Source organism: Alnus glutinosa, chromosome 11 (genome assembly GCF_958979055.1).
Source record: "Alnus glutinosa chromosome 11, dhAlnGlut1.1, whole genome shotgun sequence".
NCBI lineage: Eukaryota > Viridiplantae > Streptophyta > Magnoliopsida > Fagales > Betulaceae > Alnus > Alnus glutinosa.
In genome coordinates this window covers 17,688,128-17,703,038 of record NC_084896.1, presented here as the reverse complement: position 1 = coordinate 17,703,038, position 14,911 = coordinate 17,688,128, and the positions used below count along the sequence as shown (strand labels likewise).

Genomic DNA, 14,911 nt, shown 5'->3' with positions numbered 1-14,911 from the left:
ATGAGGGTATTACATTTTGGGTACTGGACAAACCACCTCCAAATGACCTTTGGTTAGGTAGTTTAGCCACCCCTAAGCCGGCTAAAGGGGGTGGGCGAACCATGCTCATTGCCTTGGAGGTGGTTTGACCACTCTCCATTTGGCCAAGGCACTACAAAAATTAAAGTGATTTGTGACTAACTTTTAGTGGTCTTTCAGGATTCCTGAAAGACCATTAAACAACAATGATGTGTGAGTAATGGCCTTTCTACAAGGTCACTAATTAGGGTGTTAGTATTTCTGATTTAGTGGCGTGTCATTGATTGACATGCCACAAATTAGTGACGTGTCTTTTTGGCACGCCACTATAGATAATAGTGGCGTGTCAACCAGTGACACGCTACTAATTAAGGCAATTTTTTGTTTAAAAACAAAATAAAAATAAAAATTTTGTAATCCGAATTTTACAACCCTATTCTATTACATTCCATCAATCCATGGTCAATACAATCCCAACAATTTGCATTTTTATCAATAATCAACAATCACAACTACCAAAAAATCATTCCAAAAGTTTCAATAAACATGTCATAGATTCATAACAAACAAAACAAAAGTTTCAACAAACAAAATATACAATCAATCTTTGTCATAGATTGATACCAAAAAATCATTCCAAAAGTTTCAATAAACATGTCACAGATTCATAACAAACAAAACAAAAGTTTCAACAAACAAAATATACAATCAATCTTTGTCATAGATTAATACCAAAAAATATTCCAAAAGTTTTAATAAACATGTCACAGATTCATAACAAACAAAACGAAAGTTTCAACAAACAAAATATACAATCAATCTTTGTCACAGATTGATATCAAAAAATCATTCCAAAAGTTTCAATAAACATATGTCATAGATTCATAACAATCAAAACAAAAGTTTCAACAAAAAGAAATATACAATAAATCTTTGTCATAGTTTGATAACAAAACCGGAACAAAAAAGTCAAGTACGTATTTGCCAGCTAAAATAAACCTAAATGTTACCCAATATCAGTTGTTAGCAAGATTTTCATGATCGGATAACTGCATAGCATTTTCCGTAGGAGCTGCGAATGATAAAACAAATATAGTTAGCAAACAATATGATCGAATCATATCAAGTCCTAAGCATTGAGCAACACATGAATTTAAACAATTGTAATCATACCACGAAAAAAAAGCCATTAATTATTACCTAATCTACTATCAACAGACGATATCACATTCATATGACGAATGGAATTTTTTTCTGGTGCTGCGTTATCATTAGAGACAACGGGCATGAATACTGACAAGCGCCACAATGACTTCATTTGGCTAAAACGGGACATAATTTGAGATTGTGACGCCAACACCTCATCCATTTGTGACTTGTGTTGTGCCCGCTTACCCTCGAGTGCTCTCTCAATCTCAGAAGCTTGTTGTGCCCGCTCAGCCTCGAGTGCTCTCCCCATCTCGGAAGTGTGTCGTGCCCTCTCAACCTCGAGTGCTCTCTCCATCTCAGAAGCTAACATTACTTGTGGGAAGACGGGGTGCCCTTGATTCTATGATTGTGGCTGTGAGGGTGTATAGTATGAGCTTATGGACCCCCGCATAGGCCAAATATTTGGCCTAACCTGCCAAACTCTGCCGACGTACTCCTGCTATTGCTGAGAGCGCCTGGGCGTACTCGTCGTCATGTCTCCAGCGTATCGTTCCTTGTGTCATGCTTGACAATTCGGCAGAGTCGGTTGGCATTAGCATCACCATCCTCTCTTGGATGTTGTATTAAATGTTGGTGCGTTAAACAAATGTGCATCGTAAATAAGTTATCACACATATAAGTAAAACAATGTATGAAATGTGAGTAGCATACACATCTCTCTTTTACTATATCATTTGGATAGCTTCCATCCTTCCTCGTGTGAGTTTTTATGTACGATTGTGCTTGCGTAGGAGGAATGCCATCCTTAAAAGCCTGGCAAAAGAATAAAACATTATAACACATGTTTATATATATATATATATATATATATATAATGTTTACATCTATATGTACGAGATAAATTGGTGTACATACTTCTTCGTGTGACAACCTCACATAACTTTTGGTCCCCGTGCAATGATGATTATTTTGCAATGCTCGTAATTGCTTCATATGGTCAGCATATGTAACAACCCGAATTTGAACCTGCAAATTCGTAAGTAGAAACCTCCGGTTTCCACGTGACATTACTACATCAGAGATAAACTCTCGCAACGGAATAGATTTCTTTTCTAAAATCTTAGGAATTGATAGCATAACACGTTAGAGCTGACTGAAATATCTCGATACATTTATTAAAAGTTACTTAGGTTTATCTTTACATGTCATATGCACACTAGGTGCATCAAAATTAGTGCCACAGACGGCACACAAACATATAACATAAAACATGCCAAACATGACATGGTTATAAATATTTACATGCCATAAAACAAAACACACATAAGCACAACTAGAAATCTCTAAGCTAGCACATAATGGTTTCAAAAACCATCAAAACTAGCATATGGGTCCATGCCTTCATTCTTCAGATCTGCATCAATAACTATGCAAATATGACGTCATCATATTTACATAGACAAACAAGTGAGTCATCCATTTTCATATCTAAGTTACCATCAAACTAATAACAGCTCATAAAGAATGCAAATGCAAGGGTTGTATGAATATGCATCGTAGTAACCATTTAGTTTGGCGCTTTATGATCATCTTTCTTCAGACCTCTCGTTCTTAGGTATCCGAACTAGTTCTTAGGTATCCGAACTCGTTCATGTCCTTTGCCTCACACTTAAATTCTTACCTGTTTTTTCTGGAATCCTACCGGTCCCAGCAAGAGTTATATATTAGGACTTCGGACACCCCTAGGCCCACTGACTATCATTCCTTTCACTTGCTACTACATCAGCTTGTTGATGGCTATCTCCTCAGCCATTTTATTAATTGGATACAACATGCATTGCATGAACAACCACATGCGATGAACATACACTGATGAGTGTCAAATATTGTATATTTGGACCCCTTAATTCACATTTGTTAAACCTTTAGCTTTGTTATTTTTTAATATTTTTGGTTATTTTTTGTATTTTGGTATTTTGTATATCATTGAGAGAAAGCGGTAGTTTTAAAGTGAAAAATACAATTTTGGAAGTCAAAATCGGATTGAACTAAATTTTAGGTTCTGCACGAGTTAAAGTATTTTGACTATAACTTTCAGCTCAAATATTGGATTAAAGTAAAATTAGTGGCGTTGGAAAGCTAATTCAAAATTCTACAAATAATTGTGAAATAGAAATTTCCTAATTCAAATGTCTGCTACGTCATAAGTGCCCCGCAATATAAGAACGCAAATTTCCTTGTTGCTGGCGGCTGCAGACACTTCAAACCCTAGCATTTTTTTCTCTTATTAGGGTTTTTGAGGGGTAGAGGTGCCATTTTGAAAATATGGCCCTAAACCCAAGCATTCTTTTCTCCTATTAGGGTTTAGAAGGGTAGATGTGCCATTTTGTAAAAATTGGGTTTAACCTAATTTTCTGTTATAAATACCCCATGCTATGCACCACTTAGAATCACGAATCCTAACATTGTACATAGCAGCAGCTGGGTTCTTTGGCTTCTATTCTTTGTAAGTTTTTATTTTTACGTTCTTAATAAAATTTAGTATTTTCTTCTTAGTGATGAGTATCTAATTTTTTTCAACTAAGGTTGATGATGAAACCTCACTTTTGAAGACCAACAATATTTTCATGAGAGTTTATACTATGCTATTTTATTTGGTTTAATATTTTCAATGTTTTATTACTTTTCAATTATTGAGATGATTTCTTGGATATCTATTGTAATTTCCGGATACATGTGATGATTTGAGATAGTCTTATTTAATTGATTGCTTGGATTTTTCATTTATCACAAACATTGGGTATTCACTGTGTTTCGTTCTACGGATACATTTGATGATTTGGTTTAAACCGGATATCTTTTGTGATTTGTGCAAAGAACGAATTCATTGAATGATTTAACTAATTTTTTAAGCATAGTAGAACATACATAGGATTTGTACGATTAGAACTTCGAATATGTATTAACAAACATGAGAATATGTTGCTATGATTTGGTGGGTGTGGATTCTAAACTCTTAGTACATTTTCTTTTGTTTTATTTTATTTTAATTTTCTTTTATTCACAAAACCCTCAAAATTCGAAACTAGGTTAAAATAGAATTAGCTTAAATAGAAATTAATTTTTGCAACACAATTCCCTGTGGATACGATCTCGCACTTGCACATACACTATATTGCAAACGATTCGTGCGCTTGCGAGTATTAAAATTTGCATATCAAGTTTTTGGCGCCGTTGCCGGGGAATTGTTTGTTTGTGAAAATTGATTTTTGTTTGAATTGATTTTATTTTTTCTATTAGTTTAGGTAGATTTTTGTTTTATTTTTCTTCTTCCAATTTTTGTTTCTTTTTATTTATTTTTTATTTTTTTGCTTTATTGTTTAACAAAAAAAAGAAAAAGAAAAGAAAAGATTTTCGGTCATTGTTTTGCAGCTTTGGTGAGATAATCCATGGAATTATGCTCAAGCACACCAACGCAAAGGGCACCACTTGCGGCAGATCAGTAGCTAAAACTTTGCCAAAAAAAATTATTTTTGGTCCATTTTGTGAGTTTTTAAATTTAAGTTTTTTTTTTTTTTTTGGGTGTATTTTTTTTTGTGTGTTTGTGTCAATTTTTATTTTTATTTTATTTAATTTTTGGTTATTTTAACTTGTAAAAATAAAAAAAATAAAAAAATGCTAGTATGGTCTTACGGCGCTATCCAAGTGTCTAGGCAAGTTCTGGTTAGGAAAGTCTTGGGACTTAAGAGGTTCGTGTGACCCCCCTCACTTTCCTGAGAACAAACCTAGGTCCTTGGAGAATTCTGTCTACCTTACTTGCATTTTCTTTTAGTTAAAAAAGAAAAGAAAAAAAAAATTTGCTAGTGTGGTCTTACGGCGCTATCCAAGTGTCTAGGTAAGTTTTGGCTAGGAAAGTCTTGGGACTTAAGAGGTCTGTGTGACCCCCCTCACTTTCTTGGGAACGAACCTAGGTCCTTGGAGAATTCTGTCTACCCCACTTACAGTTTTTTTTAGTTGAAAAAAAAAAAAAATCTTGGTTCATATCTTTTATGGGATATTTACATGCTAATAAGTGATTGTAAAACATGAATTATCACCCATATGGACCATGTTCATATTGCTCTGATCCTTATCATAGTGCTAGTAATTGTCCATCCTGGGGACAATTCTGCAATCCTTCTTATGAGCAAATGAACACAAATTTCTTCAGCCCGAGGTTCGATTCAAATTCCAATTTTTACAACCCGGACTGGAGCAACCATTCTGATTTCTCGTGGCAAGCTCAAGCCATGGGAAATTGTGCTCCCCAATTTTAGGAACTGCATCATTCTGAATATCCGCAGTTCGATGACGAATCTTCCCATCGTTCATCCCATAATTATCCAGCTTCATCTTCATAGTCCACACTGGAGGATTCTCTCAAGGCATTCATGCAGTTTACAAGCCAAACCATTAATGAAATGAAGAATGCCACCTTGGAAAACACTCAAGCTATTATTGACTTGAAGAATGCTGCCTTAGAAAACACTTGGGCGATTGCCCGGATAGAAGGACAGCTAGAATATCTAGCTGCTGAAGTCACTAGAATAGAGGAAGAAGAGCTTCAGGGTCAAGTGATGGCTGAAGGGCACTACATGATTGATGATGATGATTTCAGCAATCTTCATCATAAGCATGTCCAAGCCACCGCAACATTTGAGAGTGAGGAAATTGTGAATGACAATGAAGAGGAAGAAAAAGAGGAGGACTTGGAGCACACAACGCCCTTGCCAAATCCAAATATGTTCAATGACAAGGAAGTGAGTATTGAAGCTCATTCCTTCATCACAATCCCTCTTGAGACATTTCATGAGCCTCAAGCTTCAGTTATTCAATGTCTCCAAAAGCCATATTCTGCTAAAAGCCTCAAGGATCGATGCACACAAGGTCAAAAATTTAGGAACCATCGTCCTACGAAGATCTTTCAAAGCAAGCAAGTTGGCCACCTAAGAAGGCAACACATTCTTCCAGAGGGGTATCAAATTTTAAAGAAGATAGGGTGGAAGGGATTGGTTGGACATCCATGTAATCGGGGAAGGCGTTGTAAATTTTCTTTTCCCTTTTACTTTCTATACATTTGATTTCTTTCATTTTTCATTTGATTTCTTGCTATTTTATTTTTGTTTCTAACAGCAATTAACCTTTTGATATTGGTTTCTGTGAGAAATATTGCTGTTAGTTTGTGACAGGAATGCTTTTGGTAATGTATTTCTATACTAAACATTGTGTACAATGTGTGATTCGAGTTTGGGGGTATAAAAATGGAAAAACACTCTGTCTGTTTGTTTGTTTATTTATAGTTGTCTTTTGTTCTTAAAATTAAAAAAAAAAAATGTTGTCAAGTTTGAGTTAAACCGTCTGTGATTTGCATTTCATTGGCTTGCTTAAAGTGTTGAACATTTCATCATGTCATTAGGAATCTATGTCTTTTGACTTATTTTTGGGCTATTAAGACTTCACTTGTTTGAGATGAATTATCACGAGCACATTAGCATGCAATCTGTGGGGTATGAATTTGTGCTTAATCATTGTGTATTTTAAGAATTTTTGGATGACCTATTGATAAATAACCTTGGCTTGCAAGATATATATATATATATATATATATATATATATATAAAAGAATAAGATCATTTTGAATTTTGCACTGAGTAATCGGGCCTCTTGCCTCACTAAGCATTGAGTGTTCGCGTCAAAATGTGAGAATTTCAATTTGGTTAATTTTATGGCTAGTTTGGCTTCGTAGCCTTTTTGACTTGAGTAATTAAGTCCTTAGGGATGTTTCTACATTTAGTGCCCTAAGACCATCTGGTTTGGGAGTTACTGGCATAACACTCGTTATATAGGTCAATTAGAAAGCTTAAGGGAGTCGAGCATTGCACAATCTACAACAAAAAAAAAAAAAAAGAACTTTAAATAAAATAAAATAATTTACATATCTTGCCTTGGTTGTTTCATTTGATAGGGATTTCGATGATTTTTGAGGTACTTATCTTGAGATTAAAATGAAACCTCATGATTGTATGTTAATTTCACTCTACACTTTTGAGAACAGGTGATGTTTTAATTGTCCATTTATGAGTGATTCGATGTTGGATCCTCTGTTGATGTTGATAATGGTGTTTGTCTTTTTAAGCATGTTAATGACGTATGAACCATGGTTTGTGTGAAAATTCTTTCTTGTTGACAACATAGTGTTTTAATGTTTGTAGGTATCATTTCTGGTAAACCCTCAAGAGACGTCACTCGTTTTCTAGGGAGTCCTAGGGGTTTAAAAGACTTGTTGCATACGCTAAATGCAATCGTCTATCTTACGAAAGTGGATTTATGTTTCTTACTTTGATTTTATTTTTCATTTTGTTTTGCTAAGGGACTAGCAAAATGTAAGTTTGAGGGTATTTGATGAGTGCCAAATATTGTATATTTGGACCACTTAATTCACATTTGTTAAACCTTTAGCTTTGTTATTTTTTAATGTTTTTGATTAGTTTTTGTATTTTGGTATTTTGCAGATCATGGAGAAGAAACAGTAGTTTTAAAGTGAAAAATGCGATTTTGGAAGTCAAAATCGGATTGGACTAAATTTCAGGTTCTGCACAAGTTATAGTATTTTGATCATAACTTTCAGCTCAAGTATCGGATTAAAGTAAAATTAGTAGCGTTGGAAAGCTAATTCAAAATTCTACAAATCATTGTGAAATAGAAATTTTCTAATTCGAATGTCTACTACGTCATAAGTGTCCTGCAATATAAAAATGCAAATTTCTTTGTTCCTGGCGGCTGCAGACACTCCAAACCCTAGCATTCTTTTATCTTATTAGGGTTTTGAGGGGTAGAGGTGCCATTTTGAAAATATGGCCCCAAACCCTAGTATTCTTTTCTCCTATTAGGGTTTAGAAGGGTAAATGTGTCATTTTGTAAAAATTGGGTTTAACCTAATTTTCTACTAAAAATACCTCATGCTATGCACCACTTAGAATCACGAATCCTAACATTGTACATAGCAGCAGCTGGGTTCTTTGGCTTCTATTCTTTGTAAGTTTTTATTTTTATTTTCTTAATAAAATTTAGTATTTTCTTCTTAGTGATGAGTATCTAATTTTTTTTCAACTAAGGTTGATGATGAAACCTCACCTTTGAAGACCAACAATATTTTCATGAGAGTTTATACTATCCGATTTTATTTGGTTTAATATTTTCAACGTTTTATTACTTTTCAATTATTGCAAGGATTTCTTGGATATCTATTGTGATTTCCGGATACATGTGATGATTTGAGATAGTCTTATTTAATTGATTGCTTGGATTTTTCATTTATAAAAAACATTGGATATTCATTGTGTTTCGTTTTATGGATACATTTAATGATTTGGTTTAAACCGGATATCTTTTGTAATTTGTGCAAAGAATGGATTCATTGAATGATTTATTTAATTTTTGAAGCATAGTAGAACATACATAGGATTTGTACGGTGAGAACTTCGAATATGTATTAACAAACATGAGAATATGTTGCTGTGATTTGGTGGGTGTGGATTCTAAAACCTTAGTACATTTTCTTTTGTTTTATTTTATTTTAATTTTCTTTTATTCCCAAAACCCCCAAAATTCGGAACTAGGTTAAAATAGAATTAGTTTAAATAGAAATTAATTTTTGCAACACAATTCCCTGTGGATACGATCTCGCACTTGCACATACACTATATTACAAACGATTCGTGCGCTTGCGAGTATTAAAATTTGCTCATCATACACCACACAGTCCTAATGAAACGTAGAATCATTTCTCAGTAAGTAACTTCATACTTACACTCCTTGGTGTAGTTTCTTATCTCATTTTCTGTAATGAATAAACATATACAAAGAAGATAATATGTTCATTAGTCCTTTTTTCAATATTAAATCTATATATTTTTACATCACTGTTGTTGACAACTTAAGTGTGCGAACTCAAGTGCAGGTTGTCGAGAAGTAGTAATTCTCGGAAGTCGAGTGTCGAACCACAAGGATTTGGGAAACAAAGAACACTAAAAAAATAAAATTAAGAAAAATTTATGATAGATGATTTAGTGGAATGATGCAAATAAAATAGCCCCAGTTCATGCATAGCATATATATCATTGTTTTATGAGTAATGTTTTTATGTTATGAGTAGCTTTTACTAGATGTGTTAGTATGCATAAGTGTCTTAAATGAAAAGGGCTTATGTATATTTCTATCGGATGGTTGCACGAGTTAAATGCTATAACTTGAAAGTACATGGAGTCATGACTACCCATGTGTGAGTAATGACATGTCTATGAGTAAGAAGGTTAACTGTTCTTGTTCTTCAAGAAAGACGTGTTAGCATGATTGAGTTTAACTCTAGTGTTCTCATGATCTACTGACGTCAAGGCATGAAACTAAAATACGATTAGAGATGGTGTTGCAAGTATTTTGTTGAAGGATGATATCCTAGTATGGAAGAGTAAGAGGCCATACATTGAACTTGAAAGTACATGGATTCATGACTACCCAGGTGCGAGTGATGGCATGCCTATGAGTAATAAGGTTGACTGCTAATGTTCTTCAGGAAAGACATGTTAGCATAATTGAGTTCAGCTTTAGTGCTCACATGATCTACTGACGTTCAAGGCACGAAGCTGAAATACGATTAGGGATGGTGTTGCGAGTATTTTGTTGAAGGATGATATCCTAGTATGGAAGAGAAAGATGTTATGTTTTATTGCTTAAGACTTATGTGCTAACGTGATATCTGTGATGGAGTGATCGTGTGCACATATGTCTGAGCGACCGTTGAAAAGTATTATTATAGAAGGGTTTATATGTAGAAACTTCCAAGCGGTAGATTGGAACTTCTACATATGTTCACAGCTATATAGTATGTTTTAAATGTTTTCTAGATAGTCGGTGTTTGCTGCATTAGCTATGGTAAATTGTGGCTAATATAGTGCTCGCGTGACTAAAAATAAAAGAAATGTTGGTTTTTTGTGAAAACCCAGTTAGTTTTATATCACTGAGATCTTGGTATGAAGTATACTGAGGCGGTGAACTCATTCTTTCACCTATGCGGATGTGGATACCACCACAACTGTGTAGATGATGCTCCTTTGGCTGCAGGTACTTCGGTATAGTTGATAGGATGGTAGCAGTGTACTTGAGATATTATGACTGAAGCTCGCCGCTACAGTTATAGTTGTCGGACCACGGGTTGTCTACTATTTTATAGGTTTGGTATGACTCGTGACGTTTATGTTACTTATTCTTTGTAAAGCCATTATTGTTATGTAAATATTGTGTTAATAAGACTCAAACTAAGAACATTCTTAGTAGCCTCACCAAATTTTACTCACCAAAATAATTAAAAATCACTTTTTTCTATTATGGTGAGCCACTTTATTAAAATTCTCCCAGCAGCTTCACCATTTTAACTAGTCAATATTCACTTTTCCATTTAAATAATAAATTTTTCATATTTATTTATTTTTTCTCTATATAATCTTTTTACAAAAAATCATTCATATCCATAAAACAAGGACATTATCGTGTGAGAGATTGGAGATGAGAGAAGAAAATGAGAGAAAAAAGGAAAAAAGTGTGCTAATCATGTGAGAGAGAAATGTGAAACAAATTTTGATGAGTGGTTTGTTGAGTGAAAATGCCTCATCTAATTTGGTTAGTAATTTCAGTCATCAAATTTTTTTGGTTAAAATGGTGAGGCTGCTGGGAGTGGTTTTTCAAGATTTTCATTAAATTGGCTCACCAAAATAGCTAAAAAACTATTTTGATGATGCTACTAAAAATGCTCATAGATGTTAAATGACTCTTAGTTGTAATTAATTTATGATAGATGTATAGATTGTAATTTCCGCTATTCAGGTTTATGTTTTCTGTTGCATAGATAGATATATGTTATACTCTGATTATCAGGTAAATGTTATGGGGCATGTGCTATATGTTGGCTTTGCGACATATCGTTGTGCCATTGTAAGGACTCGTTTAACGTTTGTTAAAAAAAAAAAAAAGGTCGTCACAATCCTATTCCACCAAATGGGTTGCCTACAATAAATTTAATTAAAACATTTATTTTTCTTCTCTCTATATATTTTCCTCCAAGTAGACTGCATGTAATGACAATTTAAGTTGTATAGTGCGGGAATGACACAGAATAATAATGAAGTCTAAAACATTCAACTAAGGTAGTGTGAGTTATGGATTAAGCCACAATGCTTAATTATTTAGGTAATTTTTAAGAAAGTCCACTAAAAAAAAGAAGGTAATTTCTTAATTAAGGTTTTTATTAATTTTTTTTTTTCGTAAGTACTATTAGCTTGAAACACCTCTCCCAGATTAGAGGACACCATCACATTATTTTTCAGAGATAGATTTATAAAGTACTATAAATCCGTATTACTACCCTTGAACATACGTAAAGTGAATTAAATATTTATCGAGAAAACTGTAATTAGGTCAGAGAGAAGTAGTTAAATACTCTTGGCTACCTTGATAAATTGCAAGACTTAAAAGATACAAATTACCAAGTTACTGTCTAAACAGCAATGCTAATATAGAGTAGAGTATTAGTTTAATCAAATCCACAAACGTAGAGTAGAATATTTGCTAGGAGATTAGTACAAGGATTGTTGGAAAAGGCAAAGGAATATTCAAACACAATGCTGCTAATGCCAAGTTTTGCGAGAATTGGAGTATACCTTAGAGTATTCTGGATTCGAATGGCTGAAGGGCTGTTGTATTGAGTTGCTGTGCGGCTGGTTTTTTCGCTGTTGCTGCTGTGTTGGGATTGTTGGTATTGATGCTGTGTTGCTGATACCATGTGGCTTGTTTGTTGTTGTTTTGGTTCTGGTTTCGATCCCTTTGATTTTTGTTTTTGGATTTTTTATTTAGTTTGCTTCTCTGTATAATTGTCGTAAAGTTGCTGAGCAACTTGTGGTCCAGTCGACTTTTACTGTTACTTGAGAGAACGCTGTAATTCGATCTTTATGTGGAATGAAAAATGTCACTCATAGCTAGAAAAAAAATAAAAATAAAAAAATAACACAAGTGAAATGATAGTGGTAATGGACTTTTACAAATATGAAAAATGTTGGAGTTTTTTTGTAACACCTGATCCAAATTGGGTTTAAACATTTCCGGCTAGGAGAACATCGGCAATCAACTTGTCCAAGTTCTGATAAGAAGAACCACCAGGCTTGACAGCTTCTTCCGCCATTGTCTTCCACTCCATTACCTTCCTCTTCATTTCTTTACCCTTATCACCCTCCATTAACTCCCTCACAAGCTTCTCAACATCATCCCTCTTAACATCATTATCTATCTCCATCCCAATACCCCATTCAATGCAAGAATATCGGCAATTTGTCTGTTGCTCGGCAAAGAAGGGCCAGGAGATCAGTGGCACTCCACCACACACGGTTTCAAGCGTTGAATTCCATCCGCCATGCGTTAAAAACCCTCCGATCGAGGGGTGCTTAAGGATTTCTTCTTGAGGACACCAACTTATTAACTTGCCTCTATCTTCAGTTTTGGTAATAAACTCGGGAGGAAGAACAGCTGAATCACCTACCACAAGATCAGGCCTTATAATCCACAAGAAGGGCTTCTCGCTATTGGCAAGTCCCCAAGCAAACTCAATGAGTTGTTGGGGCGTCATGACAGTGGTACTCCCAAAATTGACGTACACCACGGAGTTGGGTTCTTTTGAATTTAGCCACTCCACTGACCCCGGAGGTTCTTTCCATAGATTGGAGCCTATTGATTTCAGTCGTTCATCTTTGATCTGATCGGCAAGCAACAGAAGTGGACCGATGGTGTATATGCGAGGAAGCAAGGACGAGAGAGCATCCAAAACGTCTTGTTCAAACAGGTCAAACGTGTTCAAAATGATAGCTGAAGCTCTTGAAGATCTCTCTGTTTCACGGATGACGAAGTTGATCATCATGTCGTTCTCATCCGTTGTTCTAACGAAACTTGGAAGATCCTTCAGACGGATGTGTTTCATACCGGGAATCCAATCGATTGCGGTTTCTAAATAACCGTTTGTTAGGTAGCTTGCATCTGTAAATCATATCCAGGTATATCACAACGTTTGTGAATGTCTTACTGCAAAATTAAACACTGTCGATTAATTTTGACTAATTACATATGCGGATAGAATATAGTTACCTTTGAGTGGTGTTAAACCTCGTTCAACAAGATGACGATAATGCATATAGCCCAAGAAGCCGCAGGAGCTTGGTGTCCAAAAAAGAATATTTGGAATTCCAAATTCTTCAGCAGCTTCAAGAGTGAAGGACATGCAGCCATCAGAAATGATACAAGTCACAGGCGGCGCGTTGGAAGAGCAATCAGTGTCGTTAAGTTTGGAGACAAGGTTGCGAAGTGGGGCGAGGCAATTCTTTGAGGTGGAATCGCAGAGAGCGGGGACGTCTTGCCTGACATCGGCATCTGAAGGTGGGAGGCCGTCCGGGATGCTTTCAAACCGGAAGTCCGGCAAGCCGTCAAGAGAGTTAGGGCCTCTGGACCTGAGTACGCGTGTGTGGATGTAATGGGTGTTGACAAAAGTTATGTGAAAGCCTTTATGGTGGAGAAGTTTCGCTAGCTTCAGCATCGGGTTTATGTGACCCTGAGCTGGATGTGGAACGCAAACAACATGACCTCTAATACCTGCTGAAATGGAACTCATTTCTCTCTGTCTCTCTCACGCACGTACAAACAGGGGCGCAAAACAGGACTTTTTAAGAGAGAAAGCTCGGTCTTTCCTGGCCAAACTGTCGAACATAAACTAAGCTTTTACCTACCTGTCAAGGGTGAAAAATATCGAACCGGGAAAGGGCGTTGAAAAAACAAAGACAAAAAAACGACAATGAGATGAAACAGTACGAATAAAATGACAATGAGATAAAACAAAAGCATAATTTGTTTTTTTTGGATTAAAGATATAATAATAATTACAGCCGGCTGAAATAGTCCTTGAAAAAGCAGTACGAATAATGTGTTACTGACGTGTGCTTTCAACCACGTGTTAGAGCATGCATGTCATGTGGACGTTTGTTTAAATTAATGTTTGACATTAAAATGCATCTGCGTACTTAATCTATATATGTTTTTCGCATCATCTGTGCAGTTGGAAGTTTAAATGGACCTATTGTGAACGATTTCAAAAATAATTTCTAACGATTTTTAGTGTCTTGATTTTGTTTTTATTTTTGTTTTTGGTTTTTTTTTTTAAAGCTCTAATGTTTTAAAAATACATTGATTTCACATTACTTTGATATATATATATATATATATATATATATATTTTTAAGTATTATACAAGAAAACAATATAACCAATCAAACTATCTACAATTCCTGCTATACAACAAGACCATCAAGCAACAACAAATAACACAAAACATAATTATCTATTAAAAGAACACAATCAAAAATACTTTAAAATTAAAGCTGCTAATTCCTATAAAGAACAACTGAAAAAAAATCACAACAAAATTAGACCACTAAAAAAAGTGCAATCTCTTTGACAAATAGGTGCCTCACATGGATGTGGATTACATTGTTTGCTCACCTCTCTCTCTCTACATGGATGCTAGAAGACGCACGCACCTGTGACCTCTCACTTTCTGCCATCGATTCTCTAATTTAGCATCACTTCACAATACCCATCAGCAGGGACCGAGCTAGAT

The 14,911-nt window shown here is 35.0% G+C and overlaps 1 protein-coding gene across 1 annotated transcript; it reads right to left on the bottom strand.

The window, feature by feature from the left end:
• Positions 1-12,273: 12,273 nt before the first annotated feature.
• LOC133880860 (7-deoxyloganetin glucosyltransferase-like) lies at positions 12,274-13,978 on the bottom strand. Its single transcript, XM_062319820.1, has 2 exons — positions 13,390-13,978; positions 12,274-13,281 (listed from the first exon to the last, which is right to left on the bottom strand). Exons 1-2 carry the CDS (start codon positions 13,907-13,909, stop codon positions 12,347-12,349), a joined length of 1,455 nt encoding a protein of 484 aa, XP_062175804.1. The 5' UTR covers positions 13,910-13,978; the 3' UTR covers positions 12,274-12,346.
• Positions 13,979-14,911: the final 933 nt, after the last annotated feature.